General features: G+C 60.2%; 1 protein-coding gene across 1 annotated transcript in view; it reads left to right on the top strand.

Moving 5' to 3' along the window:
- Positions 1-6: 6 nt before the first annotated feature.
- BCL7C (BCL tumor suppressor 7C) overlaps positions 7-1,616 on the top strand; it is a 4,208-nt gene continuing 2,598 nt past the window's right edge. The window contains exons 1-4 of the mRNA XM_006914143.1: positions 7-57; positions 595-673; positions 1,000-1,108; positions 1,208-1,369. Of these exons, the coding sequence (XP_006914205.1) occupies positions 29-57; positions 595-673; positions 1,000-1,108; positions 1,208-1,369 (379 nt within the window). The 5' untranslated portion in view covers positions 7-28. The remainder of the gene's footprint in view (positions 58-594; positions 674-999; positions 1,109-1,207; positions 1,370-1,616) is intronic.

Below are 1,616 nucleotides of genomic sequence, written 5' to 3'. Positions count from 1 at the left end.
CCGGGCCAAGGATGACATCAAGAAGGTGATGGCGACCATTGAGAAGGTCCGGAGATGGTGAGCGCGGTCCCGGGGCCAGGGGCGGGACAGGGCGGGGCCACTTCAAAGGCGTCTACCTTCCTTTCGCCAGCAGTAGCCTCAAGTGTTAGGCGTGCCCCACCCCCCCGCCCCAGCTTCACCCTGGGTCTACAGGGCTCTGTCCACCATCTCCTGGCTATACCCTGGGGTCTCCAAAGCGTGTTCTTCAACCATGCCCTCTCAGAGAAGACCATCCCCATTTATGCTCCGCCCTCTAAAGCTTTGACACTCTTCCCGCAAGTATGTGCAGATCCCCAGCCAGGCCCATAGCCCTGAGCCCCCTGTATATCCCAGGGGTTTGAGAGCCAGGACCCCAAGCCATACTCTCTCACTGGAGGCACCCCTCTGTATGCCCTGGGGTCTGCAGGGCTCTCTTTTCTCCTCTATGCCCCACTAATAAAACTGTCCCTTCCTTCGTGCACCACCCAGACCTCTGCAGGTATCCCCAGATGTGTCCAGCTGCTGGGGGGCTTTCTCTTCAGGCCCCTCTGACCCAGTCCTCCCACCCTCTCACAGGGAGAAGCGCTGGGTGACTGTGGGAGACACTTCCCTTCGTATCTTCAAGTGGGTGCCAGTGGTGGACCCCCAGGAGGAGGTGAGCAAGCTCCCCCACATCAGACCCTGCATCTGTGCAACCTCAGGCAACCTCCTTCCCGAGCAGGAGTCCACCTCCAGTCCCCACTCTTTCGACCTCGAATGCAGCAGCCCAGACAGGTGTTAACAAGTATGATAACTCCTCCCCTTCTCGCATTTTCCTGCTCCAGAACCTGAAGTTCAAGACCTAACCCAGTGTGCACCACCTGTGTCCCCTCATGCAGGGACTTTTGCTTCTCTGTCCCTCAGTTTACTTGTTTGTAGAGTTGGGGCTTTGCAAGTGGTAAGTAGAAAGCTGGCTCTGACCCTTATCCCTCTAACCCCCAGGAGCGACGGAGGGCAGGTGGCGGGACAGAGAGATCCCGAGGCCGGGAGCGGCGGGGTAGGGGTGCCAGTCCCCGAGGGGGTGGCCCTCTCATCCTGTTGGATCTCAATGGTATGTAGAGATCCTGAGACTAAGGGAGTGGGAGTCTGTGGGATTGAGGGAGGGTACTGAGGGCTTCAGACCCAATCCTCTCGACTTTTGTTCCCACAGATGAGAACAGTAACCAGAGTTTCCATTCGGAAGGCTCTCTGCAGAAGGGTACTGAGCCCAGCCCTAGCGGCACCCCCCAGCCCAGCCGCCCTACGTCACCTGCTGGACCACCAGAAGGGGTCCCAGAGGAAGCTCAGCCTCCAAGGCTGGGTGAGGAGAGAGGTAGGACCAGGTGCCTCCCAGGAGCCCTCCCCTCTGAGTCTTGTCTTCTCCAAAGTTGACGCCATCAGCTTACCTCTTTACTGTATTACCGTAAGCGGGGCGGGGATTTGCTGAGGCGTTGGGGAGCGAAGGAGGGCGCGGCCAACTCCCGGAGGGACCGCAGGCCGAAAGAGTCGGCGCCCAGCCCTGGCGCAGAGCCTGAGCCCGCCGGACCGGAAGCGGCCCAGCCGCGGGCTCGGCCTCAGCG

The sequence above is a fragment of the Pteropus alecto genome, unplaced genomic scaffold, assembly GCF_000325575.1.
Source record: "Pteropus alecto unplaced genomic scaffold, ASM32557v1 scaffold44, whole genome shotgun sequence".
NCBI lineage: Eukaryota > Metazoa > Chordata > Mammalia > Chiroptera > Pteropodidae > Pteropus > Pteropus alecto.
Note: the sequence above shows the minus strand (reverse complement) of the source record. Positions and strands in the feature narration are given on the sequence as shown.